General features: G+C 58.4%; 1 protein-coding gene across 1 annotated transcript; it reads right to left on the minus strand.

The window, feature by feature from the left end:
- Positions 1-2,883: 2,883 nt before the first annotated feature.
- Positions 2,884-13,869, minus strand: STARD8 (StAR related lipid transfer domain containing 8). Its single transcript, XM_021680101.2, is given in 13 exon segments — positions 2,884-4,175; positions 4,327-4,503; positions 4,606-4,823; positions 5,793-6,017; positions 6,274-6,388; positions 6,656-6,866; positions 7,275-7,473; positions 7,932-8,091; positions 9,081-9,254; positions 9,861-11,182; positions 11,184-11,288; positions 12,761-12,824; positions 13,796-13,869. Coding segments are annotated over 12 exon segments (3,081 nt in total). The 5' UTR covers positions 12,818-12,824; positions 13,796-13,869; the 3' UTR covers positions 2,884-4,057.
- Positions 13,870-14,965: the final 1,096 nt, after the last annotated feature.

The raw sequence follows: 14,965 nt of genomic DNA on the forward strand, positions 1-14,965 counted from the left end.
TTTGCATGGCTGAGTCATTCTCCGCCCTCAGGTCTTGGCTTACGTATCACCTCCTCAGAGAGGCCTTCCCTGATCATCCTATGGACGTAAGTGCTCAGTCACCACTGCCTTACCCTGCTTGATTGGCTTCATCACCCTTATAGCTGAAGTTAGCTTGTGTATGTGTTTATCGTCTACCTCCCTCCACTTGTCCAACTACTAGGATGGCTGCTAAAGGCATGGGGGAACCTTGTTGGTCTTGGTCACTGCTGTATTCTCGGTGCCTCGAGTCTGGCTTATATGCCGGCATTCTGCGACTACCTGTTGAATGGCAGAATGTATGAGGGTTTGGACTGATGGATGGATGCCTGTATGCCTTGGTTACGTGGGAAGGTGAGAGGGAGGGAGGAGTTCTGGCTGATTTGGAGAGCTGAGCCAGGAAGACAACAGTGCTAACAGAGATAGAGCAGGCGGTGGGGAGCACACTATGTGTGGGGAGATGGTGAGTTTGGCTTGGGCCTGGTGAGTCTGATATGCAGGTGGGGCCTCCAGGTGGAGAGGCCCACTCATACAGCGGGAAACACTGGCCTGAGCTCAAGGAAGTGAGGGGGCTCTGGGAGTGAGGGGGGCATCTGCACGGAAGTATAAACTGAAACCATGGACGCCAGCGAGGTCCCTGATGAGAAAGGTGAAGCAGGGTGGTGGAAAAGGAAGAACTTGGAGGAATGACCGAGGTTGAGGTGGGACAGAGGGAGAAGAGAAGTGAAAGGGGCAAGGAAAGAGGGTCAGGAGCTGTGGTCAAAGAAATGGGAAGAGCTCCCCTTGCGCAGAGGAAGGAGGGCTTCAAGAGGGAAGATAGGGCCAGGGAGCCAAATTCTCAAGGCGGAAGTGGTGTGAAAACCAATCGGTAGTTAGGATACAAAAAGGTCACTGGGATGTTTTGAGCCTGATGAGGTGTGTCCAGCATGGTGGCAGCTGAGGCCATGGGGGTCTGAGAGCCAAGGAGGTAGGCAGGGCCTCGATGCCAAGCAGAGCATAATGTGCATACCCACCCATCCCCCCAAGCCCAAGCCCTCTGCACAGAGGCTGACTGGCGAGGGGGAGGCAGGTAGGAGGCAGGGTAGGGGAGACTACCATTTATTCGTGTCCACCATGTGCTGGGCACTGTGCAGCCACATTCATAGCCATTGGTTCATTCGACCCTGATGACAACACTGCAGTATATAAGTAATTATTAGCCTTATCTTCTGTGAGGAAAAAGAAGTCAGATAGGTTAAATGTGTCACTTAAGATCACAGCCAGGAAATGATGGAGCTAATTCTGAACCCGGGTCTACCATCTACTCTCAGCCACTCTGGCAACGAATGCCAGAGATGGGGAACCACACTGGGCAGCTGGTCCAGGGCTAGGGTCCAGAGCTGAAAGGTTGGAGGAATTCTCTGGCTCTTCCAAGAATCTCCCTCATACACGACTATTTGTCTCCTAGCGACCATCACCGGGGCAGTCATTTTCATCTCACCCATTGAAAGCATGCTCAACCCTATACTCTGTCCCATCGCCCCAGCCTCCTTCCACGAGCAGGTCAGGCGGCGCTTGCGCCAGAAGGTCCCCTGGCTGCCTGCCTCAGACCACTGGCTGGAGCTTCCCCCTGGTGTCCCTTAACACCAACCCTGCTTGAGCCATCTCCCATCACCCATACCCACATGTGGGAGTCTCCACTGTTCTCCCACAGGCGAAGGGCTGACAGGACCTCTGTTCCACCGTGCTCCCTCCTAAGGCTAGCTGAGGTCCCCAGGCAGCAGCAGTGAAGAAAGGCCAAAGGCACGTAGGGACAGCTGAACCCAAAAGAAGAGAATGAAAGGTAACAGAAAAGTGGGACTTGACAGATGCCCCAACCTGTCCAGGCCGAGCGGGGCAGGCCAAACTGAAGGCTTGCTGAGCCGGGCTTGTGCCGAGATGTCACTGGCCTGTTTGGCCCACGAGGAGGCGGATGTTCAAATAGAGGGAGAGCAGTAGGACTTGTTTGCCCCAGGCGGCCCAACGGCACTCAATGGGTACAAACATAGATTGGATCACAAAGCCTGAGCTTCCTCTCTAGCTGCCCCTAGGAGCTTGGGAGCTTTATGGCTACGGCAGTGTGGCAAAGAGAGCCTTTTCCTGTGGGGAAGTAAAGACGAGGGGGCCTTTCTAGCCCCCCCCCCCGGGGGCTTTGCTGGCCACTGGAGCCAGACCAGGGGCTGCCTTCAGGCACTCCGACCTCTCTTAGGCTGGATTATGGGGAAAACAGGGTCTCCAAGCCTCCAGGGGCTGGGTTTCCACTCTTCATCCTGAAGCCTGTGTTGTGCGTGACAGGTGAAGGAAGGAAAGCAGAGCCGGGAGCATCTCTCCCTAGGACTACCGTCAGGATGCCTGAGGTCATCCTTGTGCGCCACTCTGATTGGGGGCCCTGGCCAGATCAGGGGACGGGGGGTCTGCAGCTTCTGCCCAAGCCCTGGCTTCCTGGAGTGCCACCTTCCCCACCCCCAAATCACCTCCCACAGAGAAGAGCTGAGGCCCTCCCATTCCTACTGTGGCCTCCCCCCAAATCCTACACCGGTAATGTTCACAATTTCTGACGCTAACGCTAAGCCCACATTGTAACCTGCCCTCAGTCCCCAGCCTATCATCTCAGGGAAGACAGTCACACAACCAGAGTCCATCTCTAGTAATGCTTTATTGTTCTGCCGAGGGGTCACATGGTTCCTGCCCTCCACCTCCCTCATCCCTGCTCCCTCGGGCTTTCCAGACCCCTGCTCGCACCCACAGATTATAATATACTCACGATAGAATATGTGTGCATATATAGATGTGCATATATATGTATCTATATATATATACACAAATACATATATATATTCTGACTGTACAGTATTTATAGGTACAAATAAAATAGGCTTAAAAATTACAACATTGGCTGGGACCCATCCCACTCCAGTTTACTGAGCTGAAAGAAAAATAGAGCACCAGTTGGCATCTGAACGTCATTTGGAATTCCACGTAAGCCAAGATGGCTGCTGGGTGGGATGGATCAGGTTTGGATCAAGCCCCAGCCGGCTGAGGTGAGACTCGGCCCTTCCATCTGGCTGGCCAGCTGCCGGAAGCAGGGGCCAGGTCTCTGCTTGATGACGGGGCTCTTATGTCAGCCTGTCACCATAGGCAGGAAGAGCAGGGAGAAGGGACACGGACACAGATATGTATCTCTTCACTACCATCTGTTTTTGCTTGGCCTGTGTGGTGGCAGTGAGCCCGTTTGCTCTCCAGACATAAGAGCGTGTGACCAAGGGCCGCACAGAACACCAGGGAGTGGCAGATCAAGTAGGGGGCCCGAGCCGGGAAGACTGAGTCACTGGTCTCCTGAGACCTGAGAAGGGAAGCCCCCTGCCCCCCACTAGCATGTCCCAGGCTGCCCCAAACTGCCCTGTTGCCTGCTGGTAGTGCCCACTCTTTAAATCAGCCTCATGAGAATCGGCATCGCATTTACACCAATAAAACAGCTCATGGTGGTTGGGGCTGCCCTGTGCTCATCCTCTCTAGTCCGCTTTCTCTGGCAGAGCCGGTTCAGGGCCAATATTAGGCCCCAAGGCAGGACCAGAGCCTCCTGCCAACCTCAAAGGGACCCGAGCACCAAAAAGGACGGCCTGGCCTCTCAGAGTGGCAGAGAGCCAGACGCACACACTGCTCTCTAGCTCCTTCCCCCTGCAGGGGGGGGTGCTGGCAAGGCTTCAGACTGATGGTGCCTCGGTGGGCCTGAAGGGCCGCAACAGGCTTCTGCTTCTGAAAATGACTCCTCTCTTTTGGGAGGACAGAACACAGGCTGGTGGCTGCAGGTGGAGTAGAGATGGGACACTGAAATCCTCTCCTCCTCCCCTGTATGCGTGGAGGAGCTTCAGGAAGCCAAGGGGACAGCAGGCTGCTGGATCGGCAGGGGCCTGGCTCTGCCCCTGGAAGCAACACGTGGGGGCTGCTCTCCTCTCCTTACCCCCTTACTCCCTTGGTGCCGAGGGGCCTGGGTGGTGCCAGCCTGGCGCCAAGCTGAGGCTCACAACTTTGTCTCGGGGCCGGCTGCCTGCAGGGTGGGGAAGGAGTCCCGGATCTTTGCCACTTCCATAGCACACAGGTGCCCAAAGACTTTGTTGTACCAGTCAGGAGAACGGCCCCTGGGGAGGTAGAAGCAGGCAGGCATGAGCCATGGGTTCTGCCCTGGAGCCCTGGGCAGGAGGGAGGAAGGAAGGCCTCGCCCCCAGCCCCCAGGGATCGATGGCGCGGGGCAGAGTCGGGGAGAGTGCCGCGGCCGAAGGGGCCTGGTACCTGAGATCAGCGCGGCAGATGTGAGTGAGCCGGGAGCGGCCCAGGCCGCAAGGCTCCATGAGGTACTGGGAAGTGAGCACCAGGGCCCGCACCCCTGACTCTGGCACGGGCTGCTCCGGATCCAGGGACTGGGAGACTAGCAGGCAGCCGCCGCGGGGCAGGTCGGAGCGCCACATCCTGTGGGGAAGGGACACACACACGGTCAGGTTCCTGGCGTCCATTCCCAGTCCACCTCCCTGGTCCTGCGCGCACGGCAGGCCGACAGCCAGAAGCCCTCACCGGAGCACCACAAAGTCGCGGCAGGGATGGGGCGCCATGCTGTCGGTGACATAGTGGTACAGCTCCACGCCCGGCGTCAGGGCTTCCAACACCTGGGCCCGCAGCAGGTCCTCGTCCCAGAGGGCCCTCTCCCGCAGCACACGGTGTAGCACCACGGCTGGAGGGGCCGCCACCTCAGTGGACGCCTTCCACACACGCAGGGGGTGCCCGTCTGGCGCCTGTGAGCCACGGGAGTGGGGATGGGGGACAGCCATCAGAGCTGGAGGACACCCACTCCGCCCCTCCCAGCTCCAGCCTGCCCTCGCTTCAGCCCCTGACAAGGGAAGGCTGCAGGGGTCCTCTGCTAACCCTAGCCAGATCCGGACAGGCCGTCCCTGTGCTCCCTGTCCTCTCTCTCCTTTCTGGATGTCTGTTTCTCCACCTAGTCAAAAGCACAGAGAGATGGCGAGACACAAGTCCTCTGGGGCCTACCAGGCTCTACCATGAAAGGGACACGGGGCTTGGAATTTCTGGAAGTGAACAGGAAGAGAAGATGGTGATCATCCTCAAGGAACCCGCCATCTAGCACAGGCGGGAGGACAGGGGCACAGCTGCCACTCGGCGGGTCTTCCGTATGTGCCAGGCGCCGTGCCAGCCTCTCATCCCGATCCCAGGAGGGAAGTTTCACCATGACTGGTGTATACACGGCAAACCTAGGCCTCGCGGTCTTACTTGGCGTGGGAATCCAAGAAAGAGGATGGCTAGCGCCAAGAGAAGGACAGAGAAGTCACCTCCGGTCCGGGACATGACAGGAGGCTCTGACCGAAGGAGAGGGCATATCAAGTTGAGGCTTCCTGTGGCTTGGGACATGTAATGCTCGGGGCAGGTCAGCCGGGGCCGGAGCACAAAGGTGCAAGTGTGAGCACTCCGCACGGCCGTGGTGCAGAAAGATACGGGAGGCGAGGCTCTGCACGCACGGAGCTGACGTGTCTGCAGCGGGGCTTTGGTACAGGAATTCCGGCCGGCGATGCCCAACAGAGAGCCCCTGGTCTCATCGGGTTCTCGGGTCCTGAAGGTCCTTGGCTCTGCCGGCTGACACCGTCCAAGATCAAGCTGAGGCACGGTGCGACTGACGGGACTCTGGACCTCCCTGCCTGCCCTGCGAACTCTCCCAGCTCCGCGGCAGCCACGGGCAGTGTGCTACTCACCTTCCTGCAAGCCAGCTCCGTGTGCTGGGGCCCTGGCATACTCATCCAGCCCTTGAAGCGCTCGGCAGCATCACGGAGCAGCTCCTGGACGCTCTCCTCCATGTAGAGGCTCAGGCTCCTGCCGGCAGCTTGGGCCTGCCGCAGCTCAGCCAGGCCCGGGCCCGGAGGCCTGAGCTCAGCCGCGCTGTAGGAGCCACATAGTTGCAGCACCATGTCCTGGGGGACCTGGGAGAGCACACATGCACTAGGGCCGTGGGGAGCAACAGAAGGTCAGGGGCCATCAGTCCCAGAACCCACGGGATCTCTCGGGTCCATGTTCAGGGGCAGAGAGGCCTGGCCGCGGCAGTGAGGTAGATGAGAAAGCTTGTAAGGCAAGAGTTGGAAGTTGAGGGGGTATGTGTCAAGTTGGGCCCTGTCCCTGACTGCGGGTGCAAACCTCTGGCCTGGTGGTTCCCCTGGATCTGGGCCTAGAGTTACTCACTTGGAAAAGTTTCTTGCAGTCACTGATCATGTGTGATAGGCCCTGGGTGGCAGCCATGTTCTCACTCAGGTCCCTAGGGCCCGGCCGGCCAGCCAGGCTGCGTTTGCTCCTGATCCTGGAGGGAAAGGGAGGAGAGGATGGCGCACGGGCACAAGACAAGATGGATGACCAGCTGGCTTCTAGCTCCCCTGAACACAAAACTACCCGCTGCCCTTTAGAAGGCCCTGCTTCAAAAACATCCAACCGGTCCCAGACCCCCGAAGAGTCAGGCTGACCCCTTGTGGTGACGCCTGGGAACTGCAGGGCCAGCCCTCAAGGGTCCGCAGCCCAAGGGGGCCCAGACCCTCCCCGCCTGGCCCTGCCACATCCTGCCCTGTTTCACCTGGGTGAGGGGCTATCCTTCTTGGAGACGTTGAGATGGAAGATGGAAGGTGCCAGGCACACTGCTAGGTTGCCGGCTGTCATCTGGTTTTCTTCAGCAGAGGCGATGTCACTTAGGAAATAGAGCAGGGTCTGTAGGACCTCGCGGTTCTCATCGGGGAGCAGCAAGGTGGCGGCCTGCGCTGCTGCCAACCACTGATCCTTGGGGAGGACTGTGAGGAAGGAATGGCAGAACGGCTTTCTTATTCCCCTAGAAGCTTCCAGCAACAAGTCTCCTGCTTCTAGGAACGCAGAGGGCACAGTGGTCCCAAAGGAGGTCAGTGAGAGGAAAGGGTAAAGATGGGCTCTGGGAGGTCTCTGCGTACTAGATCAAGCCCCACTCTAATGTACAATGTAACCTTAGGGAAGCCCCTGCCTTTCCTCGGGGCCTCAGTCCAGGTCTCCATATGAGGGGTTTGGGGAATAGAGTGTGGTCTCCCTCCAAGGGCCTTCCGAGCTCTGGATAGCAGATCTTCCAACGAGCTCATTCATGCCCACACCGGGTTCATCTCCCACAAGCCCCAGGATTCAGGGAGATCGAGAACGGGGCAGGATGCTTGGGACAGGTGCAGGTGACTCACGCTGGTAGATCTGCAGGAAAGTGGTGGTGAGCTTGCTGGTGAAGATAGGCTCTGGTAGGTCCCGGAAATACTGCTTCAGCAAGTCGGCCACATCGTAGGCTGACTGGCCGTCATAGCAAACATTGTCTGGCGAGGTCTCATTCATTTGGCGCAGGTTCTGGATCCTGGACTTCACCCCCGACTTGCGGAAGATGCCCACCTGGCCCATGCAGGGAAGGGAGGGAGGGAGACATGCAGGGCAGGGGTGGGGTGGGGAGGAAGGTTATGAGGCCAGCCCTGGACCCGGTGTCAGGAGCGTAGGCCACCCCAGAGACTTCCAAGCCTGCCGGGCAGGCTTCCTGCTGGGCAGGGTAGGAGAAAAATGGCAAAACCAAAGAGAAGGTTCTTATAGCCTCAGGGTCAAGGAGAAAGATGGCTGTAGCAGGAATGAGTAGGAAAAGAGGGGCCGAGGCTAAGGCAGGCTCCTACAGATGGGGCGTACAGTGCCCGGGCCAGAAAGAAGCTGGCAGAGAGCTGGGCAGAGGGGGGCTTCAGCTTAGGAAGGCCCAGAAGGGTCTCTAGTGGGCCAGAAAGGCCCGAGCGGCTCCCCTCCCCCACTCGTCAGCCTTGGCTTTCCTCCCCAGTGCCATCTCTCTGCAGGCCCCCCGCAGGGCTCACCTGGTCCAGGCACTGGCTGCGCAGGTAGCGCATGGCTTGCTGAATGCTCTGTGGCAGCGGCTGGCCGGTGCGCTGCACGTGGATGAGGGGGGGCACCCCGAACACGTGCTGGCCCCGGTAGTCCGGGGTCTTATGCCTTTTCATGAACTTGGGCACTGACCTGTTTGGGGGAGTGGCAAGAGGTCCGTGAGGGGTGTGGGGTCGGCCCAGACACAGCTTGGAGACTCCGCAGTCTCAGGGGGCTCGGGCAGGGATGCGGGGCTGAGAGACACACCACGTCCCCAGGGTCAACACTGCCTGAGCACGTGCTCGGGGCCCGGCCCTAGGGAGTCACAGAGGCATCCAGGGAGCTCTCGGTCTGCTTAAGGGGATAATTGTGTCAATAGGCAGGGACAGTTTACATGGTCAGGAGTGGAACAAGCAAGAACTTAGGGGAAGACCCACAAGGAAGGAGAACTATACCTAGCGGATCAGAGAAGGCCTCAGGGAGGATGTGGAAATTCAGCAGGCTCTCGAGGAATAGGTAGGTGTTGTCCCAGAGGAGAAATGGGGAAAAGGCATTCCAAGCGGAGAGAACAGCATGGACAGAGGCAAAGAGGCAGGAAGAAGAGGACAGCCCACTCAGGGAAGGACAACGAGCCCACTGGCCTACATGGTGGCATTGCTTGAGGGCGGCAGGCTAAGGACCCCAGCAGCTGGGGCAGGGCCAGAACATGAAAGGGTCAGGATGGCAAGGAAGCTGGACCTTCCTTGGCACCAGGGGGCGGAGGGGGGCGGGGCACGGAAGGGTGTTTATCAGGAGAGCAGCAACCAAAGCTGCCTTTCAGGACAATCTCACTGGTGGCAGCCTGGAGGCTGGGATGGAGGTACGGCTGGAGGACCTGGGGTCCCCGGCCCCCACTCCTCCTCGCACATGGCACACATACACACGCACGTCCCATGAGCATCCCCCACAGACCACATGCAAGCCATGCCACGGCCCCTCCAGCTTTCTGGCACAACCTACCACTGCTGGCTTCTGGGCTCCTCCCGCTTGCACCCACCTTCTGGGGCTGACCCTCCCAGGGTCCTGGAGCGGGGACAGGGAGGGAGCCAGGGTGTGGGTGAGCAGCTCCCCCCGCCTCCCCACCGCGGCCCGGGAGCACTCACCAGACCCATCCCGGCTTGTGCGGCACGGTGTACTTCTCCATGAAGGCGGTGAGCCGCAGCAGCGAGCCCTTGTGCAGGAGGTGGATCTGGCCGGCAAACTGCCGATTGATCTCCAGGGACTCTGAGTTGAGGCTGGGCCGGTGGGAGTTCTGGAAGCTGTGCCAACGGAGCTTCCTGGTGAAAGATGAGGGGGGCAGAGAAGGTCAGGGGAGCAGGTTTGGATGAATCTTAAGGAAGGCTGAGTTCTTCTGGTCCCTTTATTCTCCCCAAAGAGAGCAGATGCGGGGAGACGCGACTGCTGTAAGTGCTGCTACTGGGCCCCAGGGTGGAAAAACTGAATCTTAGTTTCCAGGGCTGCCCAGTGGCCAAGATGCTGTCAGGGAGGGTGGCACCGAGCTGAGGCCCATCTAGAGCCACCAAGCAGTACCATCATCCCCTTACCCTTCCAAGACTGCAGCAGAGGGCCTGCTCTGAGAACCCAGGATGGCAAAGCTGGGGACCAGAGACCATCTCCTCTAATACCTTTGATTTGCACATGAGGAAACCAAGGGCCAGAGAGGAGCTAGAATTTGCTCAAGGCCATAGCAGAGGCAGGCCCTGAACTTAACCGGGAGGGAACGGAGACCCTGCCCCTGGGCCTCGGGACTAAGAAATTGGCTTGAGGGAGAGTTGTGTGGCGGAGAGAGGGGCAGGAAGAGAGAGAAGAGGAAGGGCAGGGAGGGGGAGAGACAGAGAGACACAACAGAGTCCCCTGTCCCCAGCCCTGCTCAAACCTCCCACCTGCAGGGTCTGGTAAGTGAGGCCCCAACGCCTGAATCTCGTCGTTCCCGTGGTGCTGATGCCTGAGGCCCAGCCAGTGAGCCTGCGGCCTCGGGCTCGTTCACCGACTTTCCACTACGGTCCAGTTCACTGGAGGAGGCCACGGTGTCAGCAACGGAGTGCCTGTCTTCCACCGTCAGGCTGGGGGCAGAGGTGGGCTCCCCGCCTGAATTTGCCTCCTGCCCATTATGTTGGGCTGGACTCCGGGCCTGAGCCCCGGCCTCGGCCTGTGCCTGTGCCAGGGGCTCAGCCTGCGCCCGACCCTGAACCTGAGCTGGGACCACTGGCGGAACGTCAGCCTGGCCCAGGGCCGAGGACCCTCCGCGGGCCGGGGCCTCCATCTGGGCCAGAGCCTCAGCCTGCCCCTCGACCTCAACTGTGGCCATCTCTAGTGATGAAGTGACCTCCTCCTCCTCTTCTTCCTCCTCCTCTTCTTCCTCTTCCTTATCTCCAGTCCGCAGGTCTGGGTAGATGGCCCGGGACCAGAGCTCTACCCGTTGCTGCAGCCCCCACACGTGCTGGAGGATATCGTCCAGGTGAGTGTAGCCGCCCCCGCCCTCGTCCTCTTCGGCTGCAGCCCCGGCCAGTAGCGGCTCCGCTGGGTACAGCTCGGGCATGTTGTCATAGATGCTGGCATGGCTGCCCGTGGAGCCACAGGAGCCCCGGCGCCCTTCGTAGCCCCGGGGCCGACCTGGCTGCCAATCTGCCAGGTGCTGTCCATCCTCAGGAAGCAGGCTCTCGATGGACAGGGAGCGAGGGAATGTACCTGGCTTGTGGTCCCCGGGCATGTGCACAAGGCAGTCCCCCCGGTGCGCCCGCTGCGGATGCCGAAACGTGGCCACAGGCCAGGCCTCCCAGGCCCTCTGAGTCGCAGGGCCGTAATCACCGGCGGAGGTGGCTGCCCTGTTCTTGGCCCTGTAGAATCCAGCTGAGAGGAAGCCACGGCGACTGCAGAAAGAGGAGGCTTTTGTGGCCTTCTCTAAGGTGGCTGGGCCACGCGCGGGCTCCGCTTGCTGACCGCCACCCTTTTCCTTCCGCCTCAGAGAATCGAGGTGCTTAAGGAAGCTACGAGAACGGTGCTTCTTGGCTTTGTCCCGGGGACCCTCTTGGCCCTGGGTGGGGCTAAGGAGGAGCTGGTTACTCGGGCTGGGGACACGGCAGGGTGAGGGCAGGTCCGTTGGCTCCGGCGATAGGCTCACGGTGATGGCTGGTAGGGAAGTGGCGCTGAGCTCTGTGAGGACGCTCTCACAGCTAGAGGTCCCCGGCAGGCCAGGGCTGGGGGGGGGCCCGCCGGACAAGGGAGCCCCCACGAGACCAGCATTTACTTTCTCGCTGGAAAGCCCAGTGGTTACTGATGCTACATTGCTCTTCTTCTTCTGAGTCTTCATTCTGGGGAAGGAGTCACGGGGTCAAGGTCAGAGAAGTCTAGTCCACAAGCCCTTGTTTGTACCCCCACGCTCTGCCTCCAAACTCTTGAGGGACTTTGAGGTAAAGGGCCCCGCTTTCTGATGGAGGACATGTCCTAGATGGGGAGCTGGCTCTGGGAGCACCAGAATAAGCCAGGGCTCAGAGACAGAGCCCAGATGGATGGTAACGGTCATCTCATTAATCTAATCCCTCCTCATTTTACAGACAGGGAAACCCAGACCCACAAATGAGAAGCTACTTGCCTAAGGTCATACAATGGCATGCAGTAAGTCAGTGAGAGAGCCGGGGTTAGAATCCAGGTGTCCCGGGACGCCTGGGTGGCTCATTCAGTTAAGCGTCTACCTTCAGCTCAGGTCATGATCCCAGGGTCCTGGGATCGAGTCCCACATCAGGCTCCTTACTCAGTGGGGAAGCCTGCTTCTCCCTCTGCCTGCTGCTCCCCCTGCTTGTGCTCTCTCTCTCTCTCTCTCTCTCTCTCTCTGACAAATAGATAAATAAAATCTTTAAAAACAAACAAAAAAAGAATCCAGGTGTCTTGACCTCCTGTCCTCAGCAGCCTCCCAAGTCTCTAGGCTATAGTCTTAGATTAGAACCACAGAATGCCAAAACTGGAAGGAGATTTTAGATTTTCTAATTTTCTATTTTGCAATATGGGGAAATCAAGGCCCAGAGAGGGGAAGAGGCTTGCTCAAGGCCACTGACCAGTCAGTGGCAGAGCCAGGACCAGGCTCCAGGGGCTTCCTGCTTCCCAGGCCAGGCCTCTGGCAGCTTAGCTGGCCCTCCTGGCTCCAGACCTCTGGTGGAGAAAGCCCCAGAAGAAACCCACAAAGCCCGACCCTGTGGAAGGACGAGGTCATCAGGCTAGCATTCCAGGGCTCCATGCGGACTAAGAATCCTCTCCGTTTCTGCAATTCCAGATTGGCAGAGTCAGAAAGGCCTCTTGAGGCTATTAATGCCCCCCTCCAGTTCGGTGTAGAGATGGGGAACATGAGGCTCAGGGGTGTAAGACCTCATGGGGACATAGTTGGGGATCTTGACTTCTCAGATCATATAGGCCATGATTTTTCCACCACATTATTCTGTCTCTGCTCCCTAGTCAAGGAATTCTTGCCATCACAAAGCAGGTAGAGGAGGCAGAGATTTCCCTGAGGAAGGGCCATCACTGGACCAAGTTATGAGTAAACTCAGTGGGGAGAGGTGTGCCGAAGTGGGTGGGTGAGGCCATGGGCCAGGGTACTTGTTCTCAGACTCCAACCTCTAGGCCACGCTTGCCAAAACCCAGCAGGCTCATAGAACCCCTTATAGGTGCAAGGCACCTCTCTGTCCATCCTAGACTCCCAGGACACTGGAGCTAGTTTTGCAAGTGCCCTGTGTATGTCCTGGGTTCCCCGTGGTGCCACAAGGCCCCAGGCTCCACCCTTGCCATGACTCACCTGCTTGCTTTGAAAGTGAACTTCCAGTTTCATCGAGGCACAGTTGTTCAAGGTCATCAGCCTCCTGTAAGGAAAGAAAGCAAGCGTTCACCCAAGGGTCCCAACCAAAGGCTGCGGGGCATGACCCACCAAGACAGTCCCAAGATGCCATCCACAACTTTACATGCCCGAGCCATCAAAACATCTCCCAAGACCCAGTGTTCGTGAAGGTTTCAGTGCCAGACACAATGCTCGGGAGATTGCGGCTTCTGTCCTCTGGGAGCTTATATATGCAGAATAAACCACTACAGAGATGGGGCAAGTTCAAGAACAGGGTAGACCGAGGCACAGCAGGCACACAGAAGGTGGGACAAGGAACTTCCATGAAGGGGGATTAGGCAGTCAGAGAAGGCTTCCCAGAGGACAGGGGTGGGATTCTGAAGGGGAAAGAAAACAGGGACTTCTATCCCAGGCTTCCACAAGAGGCTGTGACAAGGGAGGGAAACAGTCAGTAAACAGACCAGCGCTGGTGTGACAGGGGAGACTGAGGCTGATACGGTCGGTCAGAGCCAGATTGCAAAGGTGCCTCATGCTAAAAAAGCGTTGCTTTCTTCTGCAGGCAGTTGCACACCCCAAGCAGAGGGGAGCCTGCTTGGAAGCGGCGTCTGGTGGCCGTAAAGGGGCTAGATCAGGGCGAGGAGGGGAATGGCAGGCAGGCCAGTTAGTAGGCTACTGAAGCAGATCCAGAAAGCCGTGGTTTGGCCTGAAAGAAGGCCCAAACCCGTGTAAGTAGAGAGGGGCCAAAGCAGAGGAATGTCTGGGGAATCGAACTGAAGGGAGAAGACGAATCACGGCCAGATCTTGGCTCTCTAGCTAGAGGGCCTGAGCGCTGCGGCATCACAGACAGAAGACAGAGTGAGCGGTACGACCGCGGCAGAGGGGTGTTGTCACAGGCTGGCCTCCTCCTCTGTTGGAGGGGACACGGACTGTTTCTTTCCCCGGGGAAGCCCCAAGCCAGGCCCTGACCTCCCAGGCCTGGCCCTTTGTGCCCCCTACCTGCACAGGGCCCCCAAAGAGTCCTCGTCCAGAAAACCGTGGTCCTTCTTCACAGAGCCAATATCCAGGGGAAACAGACCTTCTGTACAGCGGAGAAAAGCCAAGATGAGTCGAGGGCGGTAGGTCAGAAACTCAGTGCCAGTAGCCCTTGAGGTGGGAAGGGGAGGCCAGGGAAGAGAGGAGGCAGGAAGGCAAAAAGCCGAGCTGAAGGAGCAAACCTGGGGTAAGGGAGGGGCCCAGGGAGCTTGGGTTGACCATCAGAGGCAAGTTCAGGGTTGAGGGAAAGGAGGGTTGAGCTGGATGAGAGGACCCAACAATAAGACAGGTCCCCAGGAGATGGCAGGCCCGAGGCCTTGGGTGGCTGCCAAGAGCGAAGCTCACCCTCCCACCCCAGGGCTACTCAGACAGGGAACCTCCTCCCTGGCCCAAGGTAAACTGGGGGGAGCAGGGAGAGAGTGAGGACAGAGAGGACAGTATGCAGCCAAACAATGCCTCATTTCCTCCTACTGGTCCAGACAGGGGAGCCCACTCCCTGGGATGTAGGAAGGGGAGGGGAGAGAGGAAGGAGTGGGGTCAGAGGACAGAGCATCCAGGAAATCCCACACCTCTCTGCCTGACTGCTAAAAGAAACCCATTTTCTCATTTAACTAACATTACTTGAGCACCTACTTGATGCCAGGCACTGGGGATACAACAGCGAACGAGATAAAAATGATCCCTGCCTTCGCGGAGAGACCGTATGTGGAACAAGATAATACAGTTCTAGGGGTGCCTGGGTGGCTCAGTCGTTAAGCATCTGCCTTCGGCTCAGGTCATGATCCCAGGGTCCTGTCATCGAGCCCCGCATCGGGCTCCCTGCTCAATGAGAAGCCTGCTTCTCCCTCTCCCACTCCCCCTGCTTGTGTTCCCTCTCTCGCTGTGTCTCTGTCAAATAGGTGAAATCTTAAAAAAAAAAAAAAAGAAAGATAATACAGTTCTAAATGCCATGAAAGACATTAGCCAGGGTGATAGGGTAAAGAGAGGCTGGCGGGGTGGGGGCCACTCGGAGAGAGGTGACTTCCGAGACGAGTGCTGAAGAATAAGAGGGGGCTGGCCGGGCCAAGAGCCTGGGAAGAGGATTCCAGGCAGGACTAACATTAAGGCTCTGAGGAAGGAAAGGTGTGAGCGAGT

Source organism: Neomonachus schauinslandi, chromosome X (genome assembly GCF_002201575.2).
Source record: "Neomonachus schauinslandi chromosome X, ASM220157v2, whole genome shotgun sequence".
NCBI classification, from domain to species: Eukaryota; Metazoa; Chordata; class Mammalia; order Carnivora; family Phocidae; genus Neomonachus; species Neomonachus schauinslandi.